This window comes from Cololabis saira, chromosome 18 (genome assembly GCF_033807715.1).
Source record: "Cololabis saira isolate AMF1-May2022 chromosome 18, fColSai1.1, whole genome shotgun sequence".
Taxonomy (NCBI): Eukaryota; Metazoa; Chordata; class Actinopteri; order Beloniformes; family Belonidae; genus Cololabis; species Cololabis saira.
In genome coordinates, this window is record NC_084604.1 from 21,163,094 (window position 1) to 21,189,920 (window position 26,827).

Below are 26,827 nucleotides of genomic sequence, written 5' to 3' on the forward strand. Positions count from 1 at the left end.
ATTTTTACTGATATTTTTTAACTCTGTAGGATTACATATTATTCATGGATTTGTATTAAATTTTCAATTGCCTGCCACTTCATTTTCAAGTTGGGTAGAACGACTTCTAGCTTGCTGCAATTTTTAAGGGGGCTGTACAATAAATAAATTAAAAAATACACAAAATCATGCAATCTCATTTCCAATTGACAACGATTCTTCTGCATTTTATTTTATGAGCTGCATCAAACACAAGTTTTCCTCTGAGTTTCTCGAGCGCTCAATGCACCAAAGGGCTGCATTGTCATCGCCTTCTCACTCAACCTCTGACAAAGGGCTTTTATGTTCATTGGCGTCCGGCACTGCAGCAGCCTTGCCAACTTTTAGGCTGTATTTGGCATGTTTTCAGACATCTCTGGTGACAAATTTAGCCACTTTTTCTGGTGTTATTGGAGACACGAATGTCAAAAGACTACTTTTTTCACATTTATACTTATACAGTGTTTCCTCCACATTCATTTAGGATAATTCCAAGCACGAAGAAAAAGGGGGGAAAAAAAGTGATTCTCCTTTTTCCCAGAATTGTGTAGCCCTACCACAATGTCTGTAAAAACAACTGATGGTCAACATTTATCAGCTCCAACTCGCATTAAAAACAATATACTTAATTTGCTCCGTTGCTATCTCTGAGCTTCATACAGGAAGTAAACAAGAGGAAACTCGGCAGTAGGAGTTACAGTGCTGTGGAAAAAGAACCTACACTGCTGTCTAACAGGATAAGTGCCATAGACAGTGTGGGCATTGTGCGTGCCCTACATGTGAAGCTGCTATGCAGAAGTCTAAATCAGGCTTGAATCATCTAAACATCAGATCTCCTCTGGGTATTATTATTATTGATGAAAGAAGGGGTTCAGAAACATCCCAATTCCTGTTTTTTTTTTTTTTTAATTTAATCTCTTTTAAAGGGTTCTTTTTAGTACAAATTTATGCAAGTACGTCAGTTTGACATGTCCACTTTTTAAATTGTATTCATATTTTCATTCCAATTTTCCCTTCTTTTTCATTGCATTAATATACACAGCTGTGGACTTGTTAGTTGTTAAGCTATTGTTAAATGGTAATGTATTTTGTCTTTTATTTACATCATGGTAACATATTTACTTAAAACAAGTAAAACGTTTTCTCTAAGTTCTAAATGTATTGCTTCTAAATCTTTGCTGATAAGCATTCACATAGATCGTAAATGCTTTTGACATGCAGGACAATACCGAAATATAAAAGGATACACTATCTTGTCAAAAGTACTCGCTCACGCATCCAAATAATCAAGCACTTTAGCATGCAGACTGTTTTTACAACTATTTGTGAAAGAATGGATTGCTCTGAGGAGCTCAGTGAATTCCAGCGTAGAACTGTGATAGGATGCCACCTGTACAACAAATCCAGCCGTGAAATTTCCTGGTGCTTAAATATTCCACAGCCAACTGTCAGCTGTATTATAAGAACATGGAAGTGTTTGAGAACGACAGCAACTCAGCCATGCGGTGGTACAGTAGGCCACGTAAACTGATGGAGGGAGGTCAGCGGATGCTGAGCCGCATAGTGCGAAGAGGTCGCCAACTTTCTGCAGAGTCAATGGCTACAGACCTCCAAACTTCATGTGTCCTTCAGATTAGCTCAAGAACAGTGCGCAGAGCTTAATGGAATGGGTTTCCATGGCCGAGCAGCTGCATCCAAGCCATACATTACTAATGCAAAGCATTGATGCAGTGGTGTAAAGCACGCTGCCACTGGACTCTAGAGCAGTGGAGACACTTTCTCTGGAATGACGAATCTTCTCACTCTGGTAATCTGATGGAGGAGTCCCTGTTTGGCGGTTGCCAGGGGAACGGTACTTGTCTGACTGCATTGTGCCAAGTGTAAAGTTTGATTAACTTGACTGGCCTGCACCTCAACCCGATAAAACACCTTTGGGATGAATTAGATCGGTGACTGAGAGCCTTGATGTCTCATCCAACATCAGTGTGTGACCTCACAAATGCGCTTCTGGAAGGTCAAAAATCCCCATAAACACACTCCTAAACCTTGTGGAGAGCCTTCCCAGAATATGCAAAGCTGTTCATGGCCCCCATTGGATGGTCAGCAGGCTGTTCATTCATAGCAGCAAAGGGTGTATCAATGTCATATTGAACCGTATGGATTAGGAAAGGGATGTCACTTAAGTTCATATGCCAGTCAAGGCAGGTGAGTGAATACTTTTGGCAATATAGTGTATATCACGATTGAGCCAAAATATACAGGGATATAATTTTTTTGTCCACATCACTCAGTCCCAATATAAAATTAAAATAATGAGTGACTTTGTAAATGAACAGTCTCTGGACCTAAAAGGATTTAGGACAGAAAACTCCATCCACAAACATTTTCATTATAATACTTAAATGGCTCCATTTCTGCTGTTTATCTTGTCAAAAGCTAAACGCAGATTAAAAATCATTCTGGTTTTCTGAAGCTGATACAGCCGACTATTCAACAAGCTCTTTTCATATTTCATGTGTACAGGCTTCTTGAAGTAGAACCAACGCAACCACTTGCCCTGTTTGAACACCATAAGAGAAGCCATTTGTGGGTCTACTTAGTGAATATTTCCTGATGACGGCTAAAGCATAAAAAAAAAACTGGTAAATAATCACAGGCAAACCCTTATCAAAAAGTTATTGAAACTTTGAAGACAAATTACAACCTCAGCCTGCTGTGAGTGAATAGAGCATTAACAGTTTAAGATCAATTGTTACACCCCGTCCAAATTTCCCACTCTTTTATCGGATGCATAGTCTGTAAAATGAGTCAGTGCGCAATATATGAACTTGAGCAATTCATTGTTGACTCACCTTGTGCATGATGATTTTACGCTGGGCAGGTTCTGCCATGTCAATCATTCTTTGGACAACATAGTTGGCGTACTGGTCCTTCATCATGGTGTACAAGGCGCTGTGGGGCCCGTCTTTCTGGCAGCACACTTCGTCTATCAGCAGAGCTCTCTCTGCACGCGAGGAGTGGATCACACACTTCTCCACGACATTACTGAGGAAATAAAACTACTGTTACTAACAAATCTACAGCTGAGCTAATGAGCTCTTGAGAAATTTGAACCCTCTTATCCTGTTTTTGTAATACACTGACTTTGGTTTATATTTCACAACATGAGGCATAAATAAGATCATAATATAATCCAAACTGGATTACTGTTACAGAATACATCGTTTAATTTAGAAACCTACTGTAGCTTGACTTTATTCCTCTGCTGTAGGCCGTTTTGGATAAAAACAACTGCTAATTGTAATGTATAAGACTTCAAAACACACGTGTCAAAAGGTATAGTTGTGACCATCGCGCTGAAGTAAAAATTCATGACAGAACAAAAACCGTATCAACATATCCAAATCAATCAAATGACCGGGTGGTGCCAAAATACAGTTTAAATGTTCAATGTAAATGTTTTGACACTACAAATAATACACTTGCTTGATAAAACACTGCTTAACCAAAGTATACGGGGAAAATAGAGGTCTTAGTGTGTTACTGTTCTTCTGGTGACAGAACAAAAAAAAATAAAAAAATTCAGCAATAATTATTGCTCGGTTTAGACTGCGATACATATTCTTCCTTCACACAGAAACTCAAGCTGCACTGACTCATAGCACAACTCAATGTCTTCATCTGATTTGTGCTTGTGGTAAACTTAGGTAATGTCATGATAGTGTTGAACCTGTTGAACCTGTGACATTAAAATGACCTACTTGTAATGTATGAAGGATGCATTCCATAGTTATGGAGGCCCTGCTGTTATGCATACGTCTTAATATACCAATGTCAGAATTTGTATAATTTGTGTGCAACAGTCCAGTTCACAGACTGATTTGATTTTTTTGCTCTTTTCTTTTTTTACTTTAACTTCACAAGAGTGATAAACACACTTAGTTGTGGATATAAAGATGTGGCAACACTGAACATGTCATGTATGGAGACTCCTAAAAAGCCTAAGATTGCACAATAACTAAAACTGGCAACATTAGGTGCTGAAATGGTGCACATCCAAAAGGTAAACATCAGATTTTATTTTAGTAGTAGCAGACAGTGGTTCCTTGGCAACTTTTATTTCTAACAAAATCTACCCATCGCATGTAGATACTAACTTGCCTTCATCATGCAAACTCAATAAAATCAATCAAACAAAAACCCACTAGCAGGTGTTACTCATCTTGTTTGGCCAGTGACTCAAATGTACTACACCCATGTATGCCCTGCAGGTCTTGCTAGTAAAAGCTTTTCCTATTGTAACACATCCACTCCCAACAGCCCATGTAAATTATGTTAAATGTAGACAAATGAGATATCTGGCTTCATTTTGAATGTCCTGATCCTGATGAACACGACAAAGCTCATCATCTCGTCACTATAAGAGAATATGCAGTTAAGTGACTTGTAACTTTGATATTCTGATTTGCCTTTTTCCCCCCTCCTTCTCTCTCACAGACTTTTGCCAAGCATTTATTGGCATAAATGTTGGGGTGGTGTCACAACAGAACGCTGTCTGCTTCAGACTGTACTAAAAATATCAGAAGACAGTGACAGGTCAGTGAGGTCAGCACTGATGCCAAAATTGGACTTGGAATGTTACAAAAGACAAAATGTGATTTGCGATTTTTAAATCATGTTTTGTCATTTGTCTTGATTATAGTGACTAAAGCACTGTTATGTTCAAGGACCTAATGAAAACTGTGAAAATAAACACACTTGATGTGGAAAGTCAAAATCGAGGAGGAATATTTTTACAAAGCCGCCAAGTTTGATTTGGCAAAATAATGCTGTCCAAATTTAAGAAGGAAAGTAAGCATTCATTTGACAGTTAATTTTTCACTGTTTGGTAGAAGCAGTTGATAAACTGTGCTCAAGTTTCATTTTCTGATGTGTGGGCCTTTGACTAATTCAATTATAATCAACAAGACCATACAAGGGGAACGGGAAATATGCCCACCTCTACATTAACACCATCCATGTGTCATGTTATGAGGTAACCAGTTTCCATTCAAATTCACTGCTGCAAGTCAAGAGATCGAGTATGAAAGAGGACCACAGGCTTGCAGCAATGATGCTTGGCACTCAGCTATGGCCAGAACCGATGGAGTTCAGAAGACACTCATTTTTAATCAGGATGTTGGCCTTATTTTACCCCCAGAACAGATGTGTTTAATCGCTGCTTACATTTCTCCAGGTGAAAAATTAAAAACACAGCATACCCTGCAGGAATATGAGATCAATAGCAGTTACATGACTAAACCACCAATGTTATTTTAATTTTAGCTTTGAACCAAAAGACCCCAAAGCAGTTTATTCCACTAACTCTAATCATCATCTCGGTTAATAAAAGATATAAAAAGGAATTATTGGATTATTTCTTTATTTTACTCACTCAATTTTCATAACCCTTTCAAGACATTATTAATCTGGTAATGCTCGTTCACATTTCATTTATGATCTCCATGTTTTCCTCTCTGAAAACCATTACACCCAGCTTCTATCCCAGCACATAAACAGCACCTACCTTGCAAACTTATGCTGGCTCAGAACAAGGACCTTTCCGCGAACCTCTGCCACAATCTTGCTCTTATCCTCTGGTCTGCCGTGCTCCAAAACATGCTGGATGACGTAGTTACCATACTGATCCTGCAAGAGACAGTGGAGGTTAAAGTGCAAACGTTATACAGTTTAAATACATTATTAATCACAAAGAATCAGTGAGACACTAATTTCATTGACATTCATGCAGTAATTTTCACCCTTGATTCTCAAATGATGAGAGATAATCATGCATCTCTACAATGACAAGCTGACGGATGAGTGACACCCCCCCATTTGTAGTAGTGCAAATACCCTCACGTCATCACTGCGGAAGGTCAGACAAAACAGATGCTGCTGGTCCAGAGTGTTGCTGACCAGACAACAAAACCAGCAGCATCTTTGCCCCTTCAGAAATGGGTGATAGACAGTTACGGGTGTGATTTTAGTGTGACAAGATGGAGACAAAAACTCACCTGACCAACTGACAAAATAACAGCACTCTCAAATAGCAATATTTTTATATTAGCAATTTGCTGCATAGATAAATAATCTCCACCTTTAATTTGAAAGTATTTGCCTTCAAACTAATTTCCTTTCAATCTGTTTGACCAAAAAACTTTTACAGTGCTGCTTTTGGGACTTTTAAATGAGGTTGCAAGTAAATTAAGCTTATGGACACTTTGGCTGAATGAGTAATAAGCTCTAATAATATTTCCCAAATGAAAAGAGAAAAACAGATTGATCGGAAAATGCTGTAGGCAAAAAGAAGGATTGGGCAGCAGATAAGCATGTGTGCCTTGTGGATCCTGGGTGGCATAAAGCAAGAAGGGGAAAAGGAAAGAAAAAGGTGGTTCAGGGCGTTAGGTGAGGTCTGTAGAAGTTGGGAGTTGGGCAGCTAAATGTTAAATTAGTTTGTACAGAAGAGATGAAAGGGGAGGAAAGAGATGGGGAGAAAGGGGACATCCGCGAGAGAGAGGCAAATTGCTCTGACCTTGAACAGTGCATCACGGGACACTGTATAATATGTTTTGGGTGTCATCTCCAATGATACGCCTTGATATTTCTAGATGAAATAAGTGAGGGGGCAGGGTGGATGTTTAAATAATCACAAGTCAGATGTAATGACAGCTAACAATACAATTACATTCATCCTTACACTTTACACTTAGCAGACCATAACTACACAGTAACAATGAGAGGCTAAAATATATGAAATGCTCAAACATGAAGGGGGCATGCAGATACACAAGACACATCTGAAAAGTGATCAGTCGCCTCTAGCAAACACAAAGGTTACATCTGCTGTGGGTTTTGAAGTGGGTTATACTGGAAACAGATGTGCTCACCTGGCCCAGCTGTTCAGAGTGCTGATGCAGCTCTTCCAGGATCGGCAGAGTTTGTTCCTGAGTGCAGTGCTCCAAAATCCTCTGGATGACTCTGCAGCCATAGGGGTGTGTGGAAAGCACAAACACCTACAAAATAGGGCAAAAGCAAGACATGATCAATACAAAAATGCCACTTCACAAATATCCCACTTTTCTTTTCAGCCAGTAACAAAAACAAAAAACAAACTATCAAAAACAGAGTAGGGCAAGTTTAATGTAGCTTTTCTCTATCTGCTTAAGCTGATCCATGATTGGCAAAATATAACAATGTAAAATTTAGATAAACCAACAGCAAGTCCCACATTAAGTCAACCAAAACAGTGTTTATCCAGCATTTACTTTGTAAATAGCATAATTTTAGTATCTTTTCCTTGTATCCTGACTTGGATGAATAAATCTGTGATTAACAACATGTAAAATGTATATTTGTGTCAAATAGTATTAATATTTAACATGCTTTTGAAATGGAGGGTTACTTTTTCCAGTATATGTTGATATTCAATCAACATTAGGATTTATTAGAAGAAAATTATGGTTTGGAATTTGATTGGAATTTCAAATATCTGAGTACATGATAATAGCTGTAATAAATATGTTATGTTTTTTCTAAACTAGTCTCAGCTGTCTTTTTGTGCTTCATCTCTTAACAATATTTACATAAGCAAAAATAAGAGCATGTGCTTCTATAAATTGGACTCATCTGCCTCCATGTACAATGTTTTTGTACTAACAACAGTTTTTACCTGTCCCTGGAAGGCATCAATAATGAACTGCAGGGCTTGAGGCTGGACACACTCAATGCATTTCTGCACCACATGGTTCCCATTCTGGTCCTTCACACACTTCAACACATGACCGTCCAACTCGCGTACAATGTCACACTACGGAAGAGACGTCACTTAATGTTTAAACTGAAATAGGAAATATTCAACATTTTGGATAGATGAAAAGGTGCTAAAACACAACAGCAACTACTAAAATAAAAATTAAAGCTCACTTACAATTACCTGCTGGTCCGAAGAGATGGATTCCAAGGCTTTTTGAATGACCCTGCAACCGTACATCTGCAAAGCCAGGGGGAGGACATGTCCGCGAATGCGTGTCGCTAAAGCCAGCTTCTGGTCGGCGCTTCCAAACTACATGATATAAATTACATTAAACACAGCCCCAGGGGAACACATTTCCATTGTGGTTAATATTGAGTATTACAGAAAGGACAGAAACAAAAAGTACAAACCTCAAAGAACTTCTGAATGACGTAATTCCCAAATACATCAGTCATCAGTTGATATGCTGCTTGCAGAATCTCTCCAAACACCATCTGCCTCTCAGCAGGAGTGGCCCTCTCTAGTTTCTGCTGAATAAATCTAGAAAGAATAACATAATAAAAAGATTAAAAAATGTGCCTGATTCTTTTTCTTAAGGAAGGACATAGTTATTAAGTTATTTTAAAAAAAAATATATATATATATTTAACAAACCTAAATTAGGGTTACATATTAAACCGGAAAGCATATTTCAGTCACCTGGATCCATGCTGGTCCTGGGAGAACTCCACCATGTGTCCTGGCAGGTCACGGAGCTGGAGGTTTGGGAAGCGGTTGTTTCTAAAGTCCTCCAGTAAACGGCTGCGTCCAGAAGGCATGACATCAGAGCGACTATAGCGAGGCCGTGCGGGAGGGAACAGCTGGCTGCTTGAATTGAACAGACTCGATGTGCCGCCGGTATTGCGGTATTTTGCTTCAGCTCCAGGAGCGGCAGAAATGTAACGCCCGCTGCCATTTGTCAGGCCGCCTAAAATTGCATGATGATAATTATGACATAGCATTGTTCCCATTTGGAATATAGCACAATACGCAATAAGACGTCTTGCTTATGGGACAGTATAGTAAGTGCCAATCCAACACTGTGTACACACCCTTTTTGGTCTACACCAAACAAAAAAAAAAGTAAGCTATGGGGTGGATATTGTTAAGTTTATATAGGCATCATTTGTTCTATAAATTAGGATATTTCCCTAGTTCACACAATGACTTTCTCTCAGCTGATAACATGGTCGAGCTTTTGTTTCAATAGTCAATAGTTGTTTCAGTAGTTAAGTAATTGCAACATTATATAACCATGCTATCAGGGACAAAAATGAACATATTTGAAATAAAGAAGCTTCTTTCCTTTCAATATAAAAGATGAAGGAACATTTAAAGTGCACACTTATGTCTCACGTTTTGCATAACCAAGAGTGTGACATCATAACTTAAGCAAACCTAACTGTGGTTAAAGATGCAATTTCAACAAGAGTGGTGAACTTTTTAGCACAATGATGGTGCGGCTGGATTCATATTCATTTTTCATTGAAAGAGGAGGTATGTAAATACCTATGTGAAGGCTGGAGGATGATCCATGAGAAGAGGGCAGAGAAGGTGGAGGGGTGAGTGGGGAGTGGCCCGGTGTCAGCCCAATGGGGCTGGGTGAAGACGAATAACCCAGGCTATTATAAAATGGCTGGCCAATGGGGGTTAAACTGCTACCACCTCGTTTGTACAGGTCAGAACTTGCCAGTAGAGAGTCTCTGCGAGATACACTGCTACTAGTAGAGCTGGATACTGCAAAGAGGACAAAAAGAATAACCAGTTTGAGATGAGAGACTTCTTGTCAGTCTTAAAACAGGAAAGTTGAATTATATGGCTGATGAAAGAGGATAGGGGGAAATCAAACGAAGCTGATGGTAAATTGGAGCTAAATGCAAATTCTTTAAGCATCTTGTAGTCCAACTACTGACCTGAAGAGCCAAAGCCCCCAAGAGCAGAGCCCAGGCCCACACCAAGAGAGCCACCCGTGCTGCTGAAGCCCAGGGAGGAACTGGGTGGAGCGGCAGAGTTGTGTGAGAAAAGGGAGCTGCTCTGGGAGGTGTTGGGGACTGATCCGGATCCGTAGAATGAGCTTGACGGCAAGCCACTGTTTTGTGGGGGAGCCTGCTGCTGCTGTTGCTGAGGCTGGGGTTGCGGCATGGAGCGGTACAACCCGTTGGCTGGTGGGCCAGACATGTTATTACCAGAGCCAGATGCAGACACAGCTGCTGCTGAAGGAGAAATTAAGTTTGCAGCATTGGAATTTAATTTAGCACCAAATTGTAGCATTCACTATATTACAGATAAAGCAATTGATTACATCTTACCAGCCTGTGCTGCGGCAGGGTTAATGAGGAGGGGGGTCTGGACAAGACGAACGGGTCCACCTAGACCAGTACGGGCACCAGGACCCATCACCAGGGCTCCCGTCTGGTCATAATAGGCAGCAGGGGCCAACACCTGGTAACCTGCACAGATGCCACAAAAGGAGCCCTTGTTACTTCACAACTTCCTGCATGTAAAATGATCATTTAAAATGTGTTAACAATCCCTGTATCTTGCCCGCGTAAATTCAAGGAAGAAAAAATATGCATTTAATTGTTAGTGTCTTTAATTAAAATGTTGTATGGTAGTTGTATGGTATGTGAAGTCATCAACCAACCAGACATTCCTGCATAAGCCAGGGCAGGGTTTGCGGCAGCTAAAGATTCCTGCTGACTCTGTTGGCCTTGCCCAGGTGTAAGAGGCCGTTGGTTGTTTCCTGTGCGCATCACCTGGAAATAACATTTGAAAAAAATGGTAAGGATACCCTCACATTAACACATCTATGTTCTGCAACAATTATACTGATTTTATTACCTTTTCTTCTTGATTGCCGGACATTTAGTGAATACATCAAAGTCAGAATCTGAGTTTATACATTAAGAAATTCTGAATCCCCCCCTTCTTGACCTTTTTCAAGGGGTATCTGAAGTGAAAGTCTCTGTTCTACATAATTTCTTTTCACATAATGATTGGGCTTTGACTAAACCAAAGCAATTTGTGCTCTTAGTTTAAAGTCATTCTATAGGGACACTGAAGTCAACATTTCAGTTCACCGTCTTGTGTCAGTTGGCTTTTTGGCATGCCATCTCCTGGATGCTCAATTATTTGCTCCTAGAAGACTCATGAACAGAGAAGCTATTCAGCTGCTTTATTTTCTTTAATGCATACCTTGTTGAACTTTAAATAAAAGAGAATTTGGAAAAGAAGCTTCAGTGATTTGAGTTAGTTAAAGGCGGGTGTGTTTATAACCAAAATACAAACCAGAGCGTGAATTAGGGCTGTGCGATTTTGGACAAAAATATAATCCAGATTTTTTTTCTCTGAAAACCCGATTTTCGATTTTTTTGGTAAAGATACAAAAGACAATGGAATAAATTGTTTCAGATATTTTATATTTTTAAAGAAAAATAGCAAACAAATTTCCCTATTGAGAATTAAGTGCAATTGAAAGATACTGTAAATCCTCCTTGAGTTTAGTAAAGTGACAACATTTACAGTTTTCTTGACCAAACAAAGATGACTAGACGAGCTCTGTCTGTAATGCAGCCAGCTGCAAAAAAGGAAAATCGATTTTCCAATTTTCCTTTCTTTAACATCGTCTTGATTAATAAATCCGATTTAGATTTAAAATCGATTAATCGCACAGCCCTAGCGTGAATATAAATGCCCATCAATTAACTTCTTTTTACCCTATGCAATCAAATTGTTTAAATATTTGTGTGCAATACATCAAAGTCAGAATCTGACTTTATACATTAAGAAATTCTGAATCCCCCCTTCTTGACCTTTCTCCCTTCAAAGCGTCCCAACACACCATTGTTAAGTGTAACTGAACAGATAAACTAAGGGTTAGCATACAAAGACAACTCCTACCTGAGGCTGGCCTGGCCCTGGGCCCTGATTGGATGCTTGCTGATTAGCTGAGTGATTGGCATTAGATTGGGCCTGTTGTTGGAAAAGATTGGCTGGGTACACACCCCACGGAACGCCATAGTACTGTGGTGGAACGACAGTGGGGCCTGAGGACAAAAAGGTACAATTATACGATGACGAAGAACATTTTTATGAAACAGGAACCTGGCACACGAGTATCAAGTGAAAAAAAAAAGGGCCACGTTTCAATGAAATCTTAAATTGATAGTAACAAAAAGGATGGATGCACTGCTCACCTGCGAGTGTGGCTGCTGCTGCCAGCCCAGCGGCAGTGTAGGGATCAGTTCCAGGTGGGGCAGCATTAATGATGTAAGGATTTGGCACAAATGCAGGAGCAAGGCCAGCTGGTCATAAAGAAGAGTGATGTGCTTAATGCTTATTTATGTATTAAACTATTAAAATTATATTAAATGATAGACTATACTAGACACTGAGTGGGGCCAGAAGTCTCTCTTACCAAGATGCTGCTGTTGAGCTGCAGCCAGGGCATATTGCTGTTGCTGAGCTGCAGTGAGCTGTTGAACAGTCAGATTTGATCTCTGGAACAACTGAGAAAACAAAATAAAAGATCACAATCTGTTGAGCGCGCGCACACACACACACACACACAGTTGGATCGTATGAATATGTTTTATGCTTAAACAGACCTGCTGCTGAGAGCTGTAATCAAACAATCCTACTGGAGTTCCTGAGGGGTCCACCTGGATCTGGTTTCCAGCATAGTCAAACTGTAACGACTCCACACTGGCCTGTTGCTCCATACCACCCATATTCTGGGCTTCTTGGTTCTGGAATTCGTCACCTGGCATTTTGTTTGTGTGGGCAATGTTCTGTTGTTGAAGGACATGGGCGTGGTGCTGTCCCATCATCTCCAGACCTGTTTGACTGGGACCCATCCTCTCCACAGCCTCAGTGGGGGAGGCCTGACGGCTTCCTGGGGTTGGACTGCAAAGAAACGTTGTTTAGGAGCGGTCTTTATGCTGTGATTTGTGCTAAACTTTAATCATCAACCCCTGTTTTTGAAACATTTTTAAATATTAACTCCTTTAAAAAAGGTACCCATTATGAAAAACAGGTTTTTTCTTGCTTTAACATATATAAAGTGGTCTTCCCTCAGCCTGCCAACTCAGAGAAGGAGGAAAGCAACCAAATTCTGCAGTGTCTGTACAGCCGCCCGGATGAGCCTACCAGGGTCATGTGGCTTTCTATGAGCCGTTCAGATTCTGCTCCTGTCGTGACGTCACGGAGCTTCAACCATTTTTTCGTAGCGGTGTATCACATCATTCAGGCAGCCAATCAGCACAGTGCCTCATTATCATAGCCTCCCCACCCACTCAGAATCCCACATAGAGAAGGTTAGAAACTGGGAAGATAAAGACATGGCTCAGAGGCTGAATTTCTAATTTATTTAGCAAAAACAATCAAAAGCTTGTTTTCAAGACCTGTTTAAAATAGGTATTAGATGCCATAATAGGTCCCCTTAAATTATTTTTTATAAACCAAAATTAGGTAGTGACATGGCATGATTAAAATAATTTTATCTTCTTTCTGTTAAACTCCATCCACAATAAAACACAAAATCATAAAGTCTTCATATTTGATGTACAGTTAATGGCCAAGCGTTTACTTAAAGAAAGCGGCGTTACAGGGTATCGGGGTGTGACATAGTTGTTATTGTAAATGAAGTAGTAAGTAGAGGGACCCATATCACTCACAATCAGCCTTCGAGTCTCTACATGGGTTCAGCAGAATAACTTTTCTAAATGTTGCACATTCTGTTCAGTGTCTAAGAAATGGAAATGATGACCTGGTTAGATGAAAAGCTACAACATATTTGTCCCTACACACTACTGTTTTTGTTCACGCATGTAAAATCAACTTATTAGCAAGGCTTTAGTGAAAATGTTAATACGTTTAGAAAATAGCTGGCAGATTTTAACAGACTTAACACCATCAGATTACTGAAATAGGGATGCTACCTCCACACTAGAGCAATTTCAACTCAGTCAGAAATTATTTCCATCCACATTACACCACCATAAACAATCATCATTGTATGCAATAGGCCTGGTGAATCAGGGAAGCATCAAAGCTTACTCAGAGGAGCAAATCAGACAGTGAATATTTCAACTTATGTCACTGTTTCTGAGACTGAATGAAACAGGGCAGATCAAAGAAACTCTCCTCCTTTAGAAAGGTCAAACTCACAGGATTAGTGTGGACACCAAGTACAACCATTAAGAAAAGTTTAATGTTTTAAAATGAACCTGCATGTGTGTTAATGTAGCCTGTAACTGAATAATTGTTGGAAAACGATTTGTGGCTTTTTTTTTTTAGTGTGAAGTGTTACAATCGGTCGCACATTACATGGGCATATGGACTTATTGTTTTGTATGCATTTGACTCGCACATATGAGGCTGGATTCCCTTTGCCAAAAACCAAATATCTGATTTCATCTTCCTCATTTGTTTAGCAAAACAAGCGGTAGTGCATTTCCATTTCGTACTGGAACAGAATATGGATTATGAATCAAGCCATCCAATCATTTGCATTACCGGTTCCATTTGTTTATATTAGGATACTGAAAACCTACTTGAAGTCTTTGCAGTCTCTATCCATGCCATTCAAGAGAACTCTTCCATTGGCCTTAGCAGGATCACAGTCTTCTCCAACCTTCATCTCTGGGCTTTTGTCTTCTTCAAAAGGTGACACCTTCTCTTGTGGGTCACCTTTCTCTCTCCCATCTTGGTCAACATCGCCTCCACCCTGTAGTCATAAAAAGAGTCAAAGTTATTAAGGTTGAGAAATAAAATAAAAAAAACTGAAATTAAAAAGGAAAAGTGACATCTGCTCTCGCAGTTACAAAGTATATAGACTGCTGACTTACAAAGCCACCGTTCCTGTAACGACTTTCCATCTTGTCACCAGGAGAGGAGCTTAGGACATATTCCACCATGCTGACCCCCAAGCCTCCACCTTCTGAGCGAGGGGAAAGTACAGAATTGGCATCACCGTTTCCATGGAAACCCTGGCCTGGCCGCCGCTGTACCATGATTGGCTGAGACACTGAATGATCTGAATGAAAAGTCTTGATCAAATACTGAACCATAGGAAAATCCAGTTTTCAGATCAAATAAAGGCTTTTGACCTCAAACCACAAAACTGTCATCTTCTGTGCATTCATGGAAGAACTCCATTCAACATTGACAGAGCTGGTAGGATAAGCTAAGCAAACCCATTGATTTTATAAACAACTAAACCTCCTGTGGCAGCAAAGGTGCTACATTTTGTCGTATGCAGAGCTACTTCAGAAGAGCCATGTTATTTATCTGAAGTGAAAGTCTCTGTTCTAAATAGTTTCTTTTCACATAATGATTGGGCTTTGACTAAACCAAAGCAATTTGTGCTCTTAGTTTAAAGTAATTCTATAGGGACACTGAAGTCAACATTTCAGTTCACTGTCTTGTGTCAGTTGGCTTTTTGGCATGCCATCTCCTGGATGCTCAATTATTTGCTCCTAGAAGACTCATGAACAGAGAAGCTATTCAGCTGCTTTATTTTCTTTAATGCATACCTTGTTGAACTTTAAATAAAAGAGAATTTGGAAAAGAAGCTTCAGTGATTTGAGTTAGTTAAAGGCGGGTTTGTTTATAACTAAAATACAAACCAGAGCGTGAATATAAATGCCCATCAATTAACTTCTTTTTCCCCTATGCAATCAAATTGTTTAAATATTTGTGTGCATCAAAAGCTCTGGAACACTAAAAGGCAACTCTGGTAAACTTTGGTCAAAATATGCAATACCATTTTAAATCCAATAATTTGAAAAAGAATATAAAGACAAAAGGAGCCACTCACGAGATGATCCCCATGCATTGCCCCTCCACTCCTCTCCAAGAAGCATCCCTTTCCTTCCATCCTTCGCCAGCTCATCAGAATCCCAGAGCTTTTTAGCAGGCAATAGCTTTATAAAAGAACAACAACAACAACTATAAACGACTATACATACAAATACATTACGGTAAGTAACTTTAACACCACTGCATGAATTTGTACATAAACCAGTCATAATGGAGCTAAGAGTATATAAATGGCTAAAACTGAGCCACAAGTTCCACCAATAATGTTTCCGCAACAACACAAGTCACAATTTCAGACAGAATTAAGTGAACAGTCATAGAACTCATATAACAGCAACATTTTACACTTGTAGCAAAGAAACAATTACTTCAGACAGACTTAAACTAAAGTAAGTAAATAAATAAAATAAACACCACAAAATGTACTTGTATGTCTGGTGTACCAACTCAAAGACTTGCATATCGCAATAGTGTCACTGTTTGGGCACATCCAGATATGAAAATATGTAACAATTTAGTGAGTCATTCATTTCAATGAGTACCATTACATCACAGAACCAGCTCGGTGTAGACTGGCTTACCATGTTCATCTATATAAAATCAGTACCCATAATTTAGATTCATGCTGAATTCATTGCACTTCAAAAGTGGGAAGTCAAAACGTGATGCTTTTTTTTTGTCTTGTGTATAATTATTGTATTACAATAATTCAGCATATTAAAAGAAAAGCCTGGGGTCAGTTCAACACCTGAATTGCGAGAGGATGGGGCCTAAAAGAGGGACAAAAAGCAACCGTTTGTGGCAGACTGCAGGTGAGGAAAATGATAGCAATTGAATAAAACCACCACTCAGGTATTTATCTAACAGATTGGTGTATGTTTGTGTGAGCTTAGTTTGGTGTGTGTAGTAGTACGAGCTCTCAGGTTTGGTGTTGGATGACCTCAACAATTTAGGTGCAATTTGTGTCCAAATTTATGTTTACATAGAAGCGCAACACTAGCAACCATGGCTAAAAACCATGGGACCTGTCGTAGGGTATCTTTGTTACTGCAACTAAAGTATGTTGCATAAAAGTTCAATAAGACCTTCAGAAATGATGTCAGCTTGTGAAATGCCACCTTTAAACTAAAAGTTAAACGTTGCAGTTTTGTTTTTAAGTGACAGGGAGCCACTACATTCTTGCTTTTTTTTTTTATTAGTTATTTTAATACAGTGAAGATAAAATTTCAATAAGTGGACTTAGAAATCAATTCAGATCCCAAAAATCACCATATTCACAAAAATACCATGTACTGCTCAAATGTGAGTACATACACTTGTTTTTAGCACTACACTAGGGTCTCATCGTTCACCGTGAGAAAAACATTTGTCTTTATCATAAGTTAACAACATAGATTGCTTTTGTACACGCAAATAAGCTTCTAATAAAAGTACACAGATCAGAACATGCCGTTTATCACAGCATGCTGTTTATAACTTGTTGATGGGAAGAACAGTCTTCCAGAGATGTGATGTTTTAGCTCTTCCCTGTGCATCATCCCAATGCTTATTTTATAGCTAGTTTCAAGTTGTTTGCCGTTTGTTCACAAGACTTTAATGGTTATACAAATTTCAATAATTCACTGAGCAAGTGAACATAGATTATGAATATTTGGCATAGCTGATGTCTGAAATGAATTATTGAGCATTATAATACTTTATTGATCCATAAAGGGAAATCCTAATGTTGAACTATAAATGAATGAACATGTTTAGCGGAGGTGAAGAAAGATGTGACTGAGAATCTGCAAAGACTGCCAACAAAAGATTGAGTTGTCTCTGTAGCTTTGCAACAACTAAGCTCAAGATGTCAAATGCAGTGTCAGCAGATAACATGGATTGTCTTTGAGGACGACATTAAAAAATAACTCACAACCAATTAAGTTATTTGTGAAGACAAATGTGAACAACAAATCCAATAAACTAAAAATTGTGAAATTCCTCTTTAGCTAGTGGGTGAAGAGGAATTACGGTATACTATGCTTTACAATATAAGCAGGAATACAAATATTTGACACATACCTACATGAAATATGTAAGGATTAAGATGCCTTACCTCTCCCATTCCCCTTGACTCCAGCGCAAGAGCTTGAAAGTCATAATTCATTCCATCAACAGCTCCTACCTAGGACACAAATGCGATATAGCAAAATGTTAAAGAGAAAAAGGTTAATGAACCAGTCTTTACAATTATCAAAGAAATTATAGTCTTATAAAAATGTTGTCTCTACTCAAGACTGTATGCTTGTCATATGAAAGGAAATCTGAACATACAAGACTTAAGATACACTCACACTTGTATTTCAGTAATTTTGGTAAAGACCAAAGCAGAAGTTTGTTTGCTGGTATGGCATTCACACGTGTTCATGTGAGCCACATGATCAAAACAACTTTAAATCGAATCAAACATACCAAGTCAGAGCACATCATTAAATTATTATTTAGCTTAGTGTTTTAGAACTGCGGTACTGTTGACCCAAATTTTAGCTATACCAAACAGTTTGAAGTGTTTTTGTCAAGAATTTACAGGCTGTGAGGGTTATATGGAATTTACGGCCACCGGCAAATAAGATAAAATCTAATCCTAGTAGTCTCGTCTTAAAAAGAAATCCATATGTTGGAGGGCTTATGCAAGGCCAAAATAAAAGCACAGCAGCTTGTAAAATACTATTAGACAGGATATTACAACTCTGAGTTCAGCTATCATGGTGAGGCCCCGACCCCTGCTGTGCTGACACAATGACCAAACCCCTCCTCTCATCGATTTGTGCCCTTGGAATGAATAGGACGCCCAATTTTAACCCAAGAACTTACATACTTTGAATAAATATATGCAGATGAAGCCAGAAATCTGATATTTGTGTCATCAAGGACTTATTTCACAATGTCTTTTCATTCACACACATAAACATACAGCCGTTTCATTATATATGTGTATAGTATGTTCTTCCCCTTAGGATAAAAAACACTGATGAGTAATATGGGGATTCAGTATTTTTCCAAAGACACCTACCTGCTGACCAACAGCTACTCTAAAATTGTAAAAAAAAAAAAAAAAAAAAAAGAAAAAAGAAAAAAAAGAACAAAGACCGACCTCAGTCTGGTAATTCAAACCATTAAGTCATGTTTAAACATAAAGGAGTAATTGCAAGAAATAGCATGCAATTTAAAGCCAAAACACTAATCTCTCATGCAAGCTGTACTAAACTGAAGGTCATTGCAGTAATTTGTACCCATGTAAAGTGCTCTTACCTGATCAACATGATTGGCATCTCCAGTAGGCCAGCGATGCTTACTGGGTGTGCAACCTACAAGTTGCTCTCCAGGCTGTCTCTGAAAGAAGTACCCAACTGTGGCATCATCCTGAGATCTTCCACTAAGTGGAGGCTGTGGCGTACCCGGTGTGGGGTTAGAACTCCTGTCCATGCCCTGTAAATGTGGTCCTCCGGGAACCGGCCCACCCCCCACAACTGTGGCTAGGGGCACTCCAGCATGAACTCGGACACCCCCAGACTCTGGAGCACCATTTGCATGCAGCATCCCGCCTCTTGTCTCCTGCCAGGCCACGTCATTCATACCTAGGATGCTGCATGGAACGCTCATTCCACGGGAAAGCCTAAACAAACCATATTGAAAAGTCACACTCATGGCTATTTACATCTTCCTGCAATGTTTGCACCACCTTCTTCTGACATGGTATTTTCATCCTGAGGAGCTTTATCTCTAAAATTTGACTGACTATTTTGATTTGCATCTTCTGGTATTAACATCATGAATTTGATTGCAAAACCAAACATCGCTGCATTGTTATCTGGATATCTTTATTCTTAGACAAACAGGAGGAACAATGCATATTTAAAATCTATAGGAAAATTGGGGACAGTTAAAAGGTGCCACTACTGACAATTTGTATTAAGTATTGACATAAAATGTATGAAAATAAATAATTAAAATATTACCTGTAATTATGCAGGTGAACAGACCTGCAAAGTTTAGAGATTAAAATACTGTGGCAATATGTTGACATATGTATGTAATCTTATCAAAAAGTAAAACATTTTTGTCTTGTTCTGAACTCAAAGAAATTAGTTATATCTTCGTTTATCTGATATGATTTTGGCCATTTCATGAGCTGTATAGCATTCAGTGTAGAAACAAGACGGTTACTGTGTCGTCGCCTCTTTCTTAATGAAAATGCAATTTACAACATGTGACCATCGTTTAAAAAAAATAAAGAGGAGGAAGAAAAAAAGAGCCTGAGCGGGCCTTTCGAGAAGCCAACTTTTGAAGCAAGCAACTTAAAAGACTCACGTATATTAAAATAAAAAAAATAAAATAAAAACTTAAGGGAGAGCAATTTGCCATCGCCAAAACATGAATCCGTCCGGCCAACTACACACCCCATTTATTTAGACTGCATTTTCTACAACATAATACTGGAATTACATGAAGAAGTCTTAATATATTATCTAACAAAACAAGCATTAGTTACAGATGTTGACTGTACATGATTATATGTAACGTTAGCAACATGCTAATCAGCTAGAATTACCGTTCATTTCGCTTCAACAAAGGCTGCAAAAAACACACGACTTCGCCCTTGAAACCATGTCCATTTCAATCACCAATACTAAAATGTTAAAATATGACAAAAACACGCAGTCAATTATAACGTTAAACACCATTTCCCCCGCTGGCCGTTGTAACAAATCAAAGTGCAAAAACCTGCAGCGAGCTAGCAGCGAGCTAAGTCTAGCATTGTCTGGTTTTCAGCGAGAATACTTGTCCTACATTGTCAAGGATCCCGGTGTTAGTGACGCAGGGGACTGATGTTGCTTTTTAACACGCATATTAAGTTAAGGGCAGCATCATAAACCCGAAGTTAACATTACTCACCGAGGCTCAGCATGCCTGCGCGGCTAGCCGGCTAAAGGCTGATTTATGGTTCCGCGTTACACCAACGCAGAGGTTACGGCGTACGTTGCGCGTCGCCGCGTACCCTACGCCGTAACATACGGCGTAGCCTCTGCGTCGACGGCGGGCCCTCTCTGTGTTTGTTATTGCTTCATCACACTGGAAACCAAAGTTACAGTAACGAATCCAGTGTTGTTTCACGGTGAGCTCCGTGCCCTATGAATCAGACTGGACGCAGCTGCTTTTTAACTGTGGATTGCGACACTTATTGTGAGCAACAAGCGGAGGAAACCATGACAACGAAGGTGTGAGCTAATGGTGAGGTTAGATGTGGAGCAGCAGCAGCAGCACTGAACAACATGGCCCCCCTCATGCTGCACACACAGCGGCCTGAGCCGAACAAAAGGGGAAATATTCACACCGACACACGAGCAGCCGCTTCATCGCACAGGTAGTTCTGCTGCGGGCAGAAAGAGAGGGGGATACTCACGCCTTGTCGTGTCGAGAGAGGGTCTGTGCTCGCCGCACGCCGTCAATCCTCTTCTATATGTTTTGTTTCCTTGGAGAAACGGTGATTTAGCGAGGCTGGCTGGGCAGAGCTGGGAGTTTTCCTGCGATGGTGCCCCCTCCCTGCAGCCAGCGGGAACTACGTACACATCCGTGTGGCCTCGCCGATGTAAATGCTCCTGTAGGGGTTTATCTGGATTTTTTTTGTATTTGTATTTTATTTTTAAAGGAAAAGAACCAGGGACAGTACATATTAATAACATTTGGATGTAAATATGCTAGATCAGTGGTCCTCAACTTTTTTTCAGTGATAAGATAACAAAGATAAGATAAGATATCCTTTATTTTCTCCCTCAGTGGGGAAACTTATTTTGTTGTCAGCAGTACACTTAGCACACACATGTAGGGGAGGGGTAAAAAGACTGAAAAGTCAGAAATAAAAAATATATAAAAAAAAATACAAAAAGATACATATAAAAATATGTATAACCACAGGATATGAACAGTATATACAGTTAAGAAACAGTGCAGAAAAGCAGGTGGAGTGTTGTGAGGTAGACTGGCAGATTGACAGATATTGCACATCTTATATTATTGCACATGTTATATTATTACACATCTTATTGTCCACTGGCTACTGAGAGCAGGCCTGGTTATACAGTCTGATGGCAGCGGGGAGGAAGGACCTGCGATGCCTCTCGGTGGTGCATCGTGGGTGACGAAGCCGGTCACTGATGGATCTCTCCAGGGCTCTGACAGTCTCATGAAGGGGGGGTGGGAGACATTGTCCATGATGTACCCCCTGTGAAATATTTTTTCAGCCAAGTACCCCCTAACCAGCGCAAAGCACTTTTGGTTGTAAAAAAAAGACCTACAACAGAGCACTGTGCCATCAGTAACTGATTTATTAAACATAAAAATATTGCTGCTATGCTTCAACCACGACTCCATCATTGGTCCAAGTGATTGACAGGTGAAGCCAGGTGGCATTTGACAGGTTAGGTGGAACCATCCTGGTGTGGGGGATACTAAGTTTTAGGATAATAAGTTGAATAGCCTACTCCTGAAGATAGAATTCATTTTATGAATTTAGACTTATATTTTCCTCAATTATTTATGAAATATTTATTTTTAAAGAATTTTTGCATGGATGTTACTTTTTAAATATATGTATATTTTAAAATCTCACGTACCCCCTGTAGTGCCTTCACGTACCCGCAGGGGTACGCGTACCCCCATTTGAGAACCACTGTGCTAGATTATAGCCAGTGGCTAATTTGCATCTTTAGTCCCTGGGGCAGGTTGATGTAAAAGAAGGTTCCAGACACACATACATTACATACAGTCCAAGACATTATGACACACAGCAGTAAAATACACTAATAAATACACAATAGAAGAAAACACAATGAAATACACTAAGATATAAGATCAAACATACAATAAAATACACTAAGATGTAATATGAGTGCAGACTTGATTCTCTAGAAGCCATGTTCTTAAGTGTTTAATAAAAGGAGGTAAGGGTGGGTGTGTCTCATATGACATTTGGTACTGTGTTTCATGTATGAGATGCTCGGTATGAAAACTCTGACTGCCCAAAAGCACTTTTTCTGAATGGGACAATACAGTCACCTCTAGATCCCGCTCTGGTTAACCTGCTAACCTGATCTTCCTCACAGATCAGGCTTAAAATATTATTTAGTGTGGTTAGAAATTTGCAAGGGAGCTTAAAGACAGCATAAGGTAAAGGTAAAAAGCATAACATTTCCACCGCAATGTATATATTGTCCATATTTTGTTATTATATATATCTTTTACCTTTTTACCTGTTTTACCCCCTTCCCTGCATGCGTGTGTGTGTGTGCGTGTGTGTGTTACCGGTAAGTGTACTGCTGCTAACTAGTGAGTTTCCCCATTGAGGGAGTAATAAAGGACTATCTTATCTTATCTTATTTATCTATAATATGGCATGTAGATGGCTAGCCATCATCACTTCCTCATCAGTCAACATCATGCTACGAAGCTTAGCAAAGCAATCAGCAGTTTGTAGCGCTGGCTAAACAGAGCAGTCATTTCTGATTTTGCAACTGAAATGACACCTGAAATGTGATATTCTGCTACAAACGTTCATTGGGAGCTCTGATCCAGCGTGGATTGACTGAAGGAGCTAGTAGCCACAACTATGTTCGATTTACGTAAGGTGGGCATGTTCCAGTTGGCTTCCCGGAATTGCTTGTTTGGCCCATTTAGATCACGGCCCCACAAGCAAAAAGTGACCTGAGAGCTGCTCTTCAGAAAACCTATGGATGACTTTACGGATGATTTATCCAGTAATATTTACAGTGTCTGGTTGCTACGCTGTCTGAATGTGCTTAATACCATGCACAGCATTGTTTTGAACTAATGTTGCTAACACAAACTAGCAGCAGGACCAGCGTAACTGACCTTTTGAAAAGGTTCATCCTCTGACTTTTCACCTGCAAAATTAAATGGGCTAATAACCTGGGGTTATCATTTAAGACTAACTTTTGACTGTAACATGACTGTAACAGTCAAAGAGTAGTTTGTTTTTGTTTTTTTTTTTATGCAGGGTTCATGTTCACAGCAAAGTAGAACGACATTAACACCAGATATTTAAATATGTATTTATATATTGCAAATAGGGTTGCCAACCGTCCCTTGAAAAACGGAATCGTCCTGTATTTATAAACTAAAGAACACGTCCCGTATGGAGCTGAAAAGGGACGCACTTTGTCCCGTATTACTGTGAGAGTCAAAAAATAGTCATAAAATGCCAATGAAAAATGGCATTGAGCTGTTGAGTTCATAAGTTATTTTTTTCTGTTTTACTACAACTGTAGCTTACAGTCATGGCCTTTGAGGCACAAATATGTTTACAAGTTTTCTACAAACTTTCTGTTTGCACTTTTGTTATTGCACTAAAAATGTGCACTATTACAGAATGGATGTTCTGCTTGCTTTCTATTGTTTTATATTAATTTATACAATTTTAAGTTAAGCAGGACAGGTTTCTGTTTAAGAAAGATACTTATTTTATTCACTTCATTTTGTTATTTTGTATTAAAGTGAATTGCTGGATAATAATTTGTTTTCCATGTGTTCATGGCATTCAAAAATATGCATCTAATTGAATTCAGGTTCGAGTGAAATAGTTAAAAAATCGTTTCACTCACAAAAAAGGGGCAAAAAATAAAATTCACCACGCCAAGAAGGGTGAAGGCAACTGGGTTCGGCCCTGCCGATGAGGTGTCCCTTATTTATTTTTAAAGGAGTTGGCAACCCTAATTGCAAGTCATAGAGGTTGCAATTTCCTATTAATTACGGTAGTTATATTATGTTTAGTTAATTGTGGCTTATTCACGTCTACAGCCAGCTCAGTAACATATGAAATTGTATCCCTAAAGACTAAAATTCCTTTTTGTGTGCTGGATAGGAGAAGATGAAGTCAGACAGGATTCAGGAACCATTTTAATTGTGAATAACACCAAATCTGAACGCTGATTTATGGTTCCGCGTTACACCAACGCAACCTTACAGCGTAAGGCCGCGTGCCCTACGCCGTAGGCTACGCCGTCGATTTAACCAGGGGCGAAAATCCCATTTCATAGTTGGGGGGGACAATAAACAGTAAAATTTTAGAGAATAAATCCAGTGGGGGACAAGGAATAAAAGTTTTAGCCTTCCTTTAATACAGCATTTTGACATTTTCAACTCTATCTCGCAAACAGGCAGAAGACCTTTCTTAGAGTAATACAAAACAATGGTATTAGGTGGAAGGTGGCAATAATACTGCACATCTGACATAATACACCAAAAACCCAAAATCTTAACAAGAATATTTGTCTTATTTCTAGTTAAAATGTCTCATTTTTAGTTAAAAAAATCTCATTACACTTAAAACAAGACTCATCACTGGAAAAAAAACAACAATTTTCACCTGTTTCAAGTAGATTTTCACTTAAAATAAGTAGAAAAATCTGCCAGTGGAACAAGATTGTTTTGCTTATAAGATAAATCTTGTCGCACTGGCAGATTTTTCTACTTATTTCAAGTGAAAATTTACTTGAAACAGGTGAAAATTGTCAAATAACAAGTTATTTTTCTGGTGATGACTCTTGTTTTAAGTGTAATGAGATTTTACTGTTTATTATTATTTTCGATTTCGGTTTCGGCCACAAATTTTCATTTTGGTGCATCACTACTAAATACTACTGCATTGTTCCAACATTATTAATTCTGTCTCAAATTATTCTAGGGGGGGACAGCTTTACTAATGGGGGGGGACTTGTCCCCCCTGTCCCCCCCCCGGGATTTTCGCCCCTGGATTTAACACAGAACCATAATTCAAGCTTGAGTGTGACACACCGACCATGCACCATGATTTTATTTTTTTGGGCGATCCTGAAGCCGGAAGGTTCCGCTCAGTCACTGGACCCACCTCTTCTGGAGGAAAAACCGAGGCGATCCAATCAACTCTCCCTCCATACACAGTGAGATCACCTCCCTATTTCCGATTGGATTGCTATATTTAGGAAACCACCCTGCGCTTTATAAAGAGATCGCCGTTGTTACTGGTAAAGGTTGTGAAGTTTAGGGCCGGGAGCTTCCTGCGGGAGAGGGCTGTGCCTGTGTGAGAAAGAGTTATAAAGCAGCAAGGGAGGGCAGCAAACGAGCCACGTCTGTGTTTTTTTTTGGAGGCTGCGAGGATCGACCGGGATTGATAGGGAGCCATCGGGAGCCGAGGATGGCTGACATTAGGAAGAAGCTGGTGGTGGTGGGCGACGGCGCATGTGGGAAAACCTGCCTCCTCATCGTATTCAGCAAAGACGAGTTTCCCGAGGTGTACGTCCCGACTGTGTTCGAGACGTACGTGGCGGACATAGAAGTGGAAAACAAGCAAGTGCAGCTGGCTCTGTGGGACACGGCCGGGCAGGAGGACTACGACCGGCTGCGCCCGCTCTCCTACCCGGACACGGACGTCATCCTCATGTGCTTCTCCGTGGACAGCCCGGACTCGCTGGAAAACATCCCCGAAAAGTGGGTGCCCGAGGTCAAGCACTTCTGCCCCAACGTGCCCATCATATTAGTGGCCAATAAGAAGGACCTGCGCAACGACGAGCATGTGAAGAGCGAGCTGTCCCGGCTGAAGCTGGAGCCGGTGCGGGCGGAGGACGGCCGCGCCATGGCGGCGCGCATCGGCGCATACGACTACCTGGAGTGCTCAGCCAAAACCAAGGAGGGGATCTGGGAGGTTTTCGAGACTGCAACGCGGGCAGCTCTGCAGAAACGAACCACATCTTCGGGGGGCTGCCTCAAGTGCTGTGTTTTGATGTGATTCTTCCACCTTTTTTGGTCCCGGAGGACTGTTGCCGCGTTCCATTTGTCCTCGGAAGTGGGGATTTCCCAGTTCCCAGTCGGAATTTTCAACTGGAACGCCCCTCGAAGTGGGATTTCCCACTGGGGAAGTGGGAGAGTCTTCACCACCCCCGAGTTACCATTCCAAGATGGCTGCCCCGGTTGTAAACAGTAGAAGAGAGCTCTGTACAAATTCGTAGCACTTCATTCTAGTTTTGGTCACACTAAATCAGTCGTATACAAGTATTGTTCGGCATATATATGCTGCTATAGTGTAATTTACATTTTTCATGTGGTATATGCGAACTACAAACT

At 39.9% G+C, this 26,827-nt stretch overlaps 1 protein-coding gene across 1 annotated transcript in view; it reads right to left on the minus strand.

Annotated features, from left to right (window-relative positions):
* LOC133464797 (apolipoprotein B-100-like) overlaps nucleotides 1-26,827 on the minus strand; it is a 47,442-nt gene that overhangs the window by 2,550 nt on the left and 18,065 nt on the right. Inside the window, 24 exon segments of the mRNA XM_061746984.1 lie at nucleotides 2,871-3,063; nucleotides 5,585-5,706; nucleotides 6,593-6,664; nucleotides 6,948-7,073; nucleotides 7,730-7,867; nucleotides 7,988-8,122; nucleotides 8,224-8,353; nucleotides 8,513-8,780; nucleotides 9,362-9,589; nucleotides 9,766-10,065; nucleotides 10,162-10,302; nucleotides 10,497-10,608; nucleotides 11,753-11,898; nucleotides 12,049-12,156; nucleotides 12,270-12,360; nucleotides 12,460-12,757; nucleotides 14,407-14,579; nucleotides 14,701-14,888; nucleotides 15,672-15,777; nucleotides 17,769-17,837; nucleotides 18,965-19,328; nucleotides 21,117-21,272; nucleotides 25,658-25,712; nucleotides 25,715-26,582. Of these exon segments, the coding sequence (XP_061602968.1) occupies nucleotides 2,871-3,063; nucleotides 5,585-5,706; nucleotides 6,593-6,664; nucleotides 6,948-7,073; nucleotides 7,730-7,867; nucleotides 7,988-8,122; nucleotides 8,224-8,353; nucleotides 8,513-8,780; nucleotides 9,362-9,589; nucleotides 9,766-10,065; nucleotides 10,162-10,302; nucleotides 10,497-10,608; nucleotides 11,753-11,898; nucleotides 12,049-12,156; nucleotides 12,270-12,360; nucleotides 12,460-12,757; nucleotides 14,407-14,579; nucleotides 14,701-14,888; nucleotides 15,672-15,777; nucleotides 17,769-17,837; nucleotides 18,965-19,328; nucleotides 21,117-21,272; nucleotides 25,658-25,712; nucleotides 25,715-26,582 (4,587 nt within the window).